Source organism: Humulus lupulus, chromosome 8 (assembly GCF_963169125.1).
Source record: "Humulus lupulus chromosome 8, drHumLupu1.1, whole genome shotgun sequence".
Taxonomy (NCBI): Eukaryota; Viridiplantae; Streptophyta; class Magnoliopsida; order Rosales; family Cannabaceae; genus Humulus; species Humulus lupulus.
Window position 1 is genome coordinate 126,370,124 of NC_084800.1, and position 620 is coordinate 126,370,743.

The 620-nt window shown below is 37.3% G+C and overlaps 1 protein-coding gene across 1 annotated transcript; it reads right to left on the minus strand.

Annotated features, from left to right (window-relative positions):
- Positions 1 to 408, minus strand: LOC133796027 (uncharacterized). The gene has a single exon (XM_062233509.1). The coding sequence runs from the start codon at positions 406 to 408 to the stop codon at positions 1 to 3; it is 408 nt and encodes a 135-aa protein (XP_062089493.1).
- Between the last annotated feature and the right edge of the window lie 212 nt (positions 409 to 620).

Sequence of the window (620 nt, forward strand, 5' to 3'; positions counted from 1 at the left end):
CTATCTCTTGTTATTTTTCCCTTTTGAAGAGGAAGGTTTAGAATTAGCAGTATTTGCTACTTCTACTTTTGCATTACTCTTATTGAGTGATTCAAAAGTCTGCATCTCATTTAACAGCTGAGCCATATTATACTCCAACTTTTCCATAACATAGTTGGTGGTAAATGTGGAAAAAGCTGGTGTGAGAGATTCAAGTATCAGGCTAACTTGAGTCCTCTCATCAATGGTTGCTCCATGAACCTCTGCATCATGCAATGTATTGATCATGTCTAGAACATGTTCTCTGACAGAAACTCCTTTCTTCATTTTCATGTTCATATAGGTTATAGTAGCCTCATGTATGCATTGATCGGACTGCTGTCCAAACATGGCTTGAAGAGACTCCCATATTTCATATGCAGTGCCCATGTCTTTATGCTTCTTTCTGAGTATATTACTCATACTAGCAAGCATGTAGCATTTAGCCTTGTTGTTGGATAAAATCCAAGCATCATACTTCTCCCTAGCAGTTTTGGGAGCAGTGGCAGCAAGGACCTTAGGACATTCCTCAGTAAAGAAAAACTTGTGGTTCTCACAAATCAACACAATGTTCATGTTTAATTTCTATTTCATAAAATTAT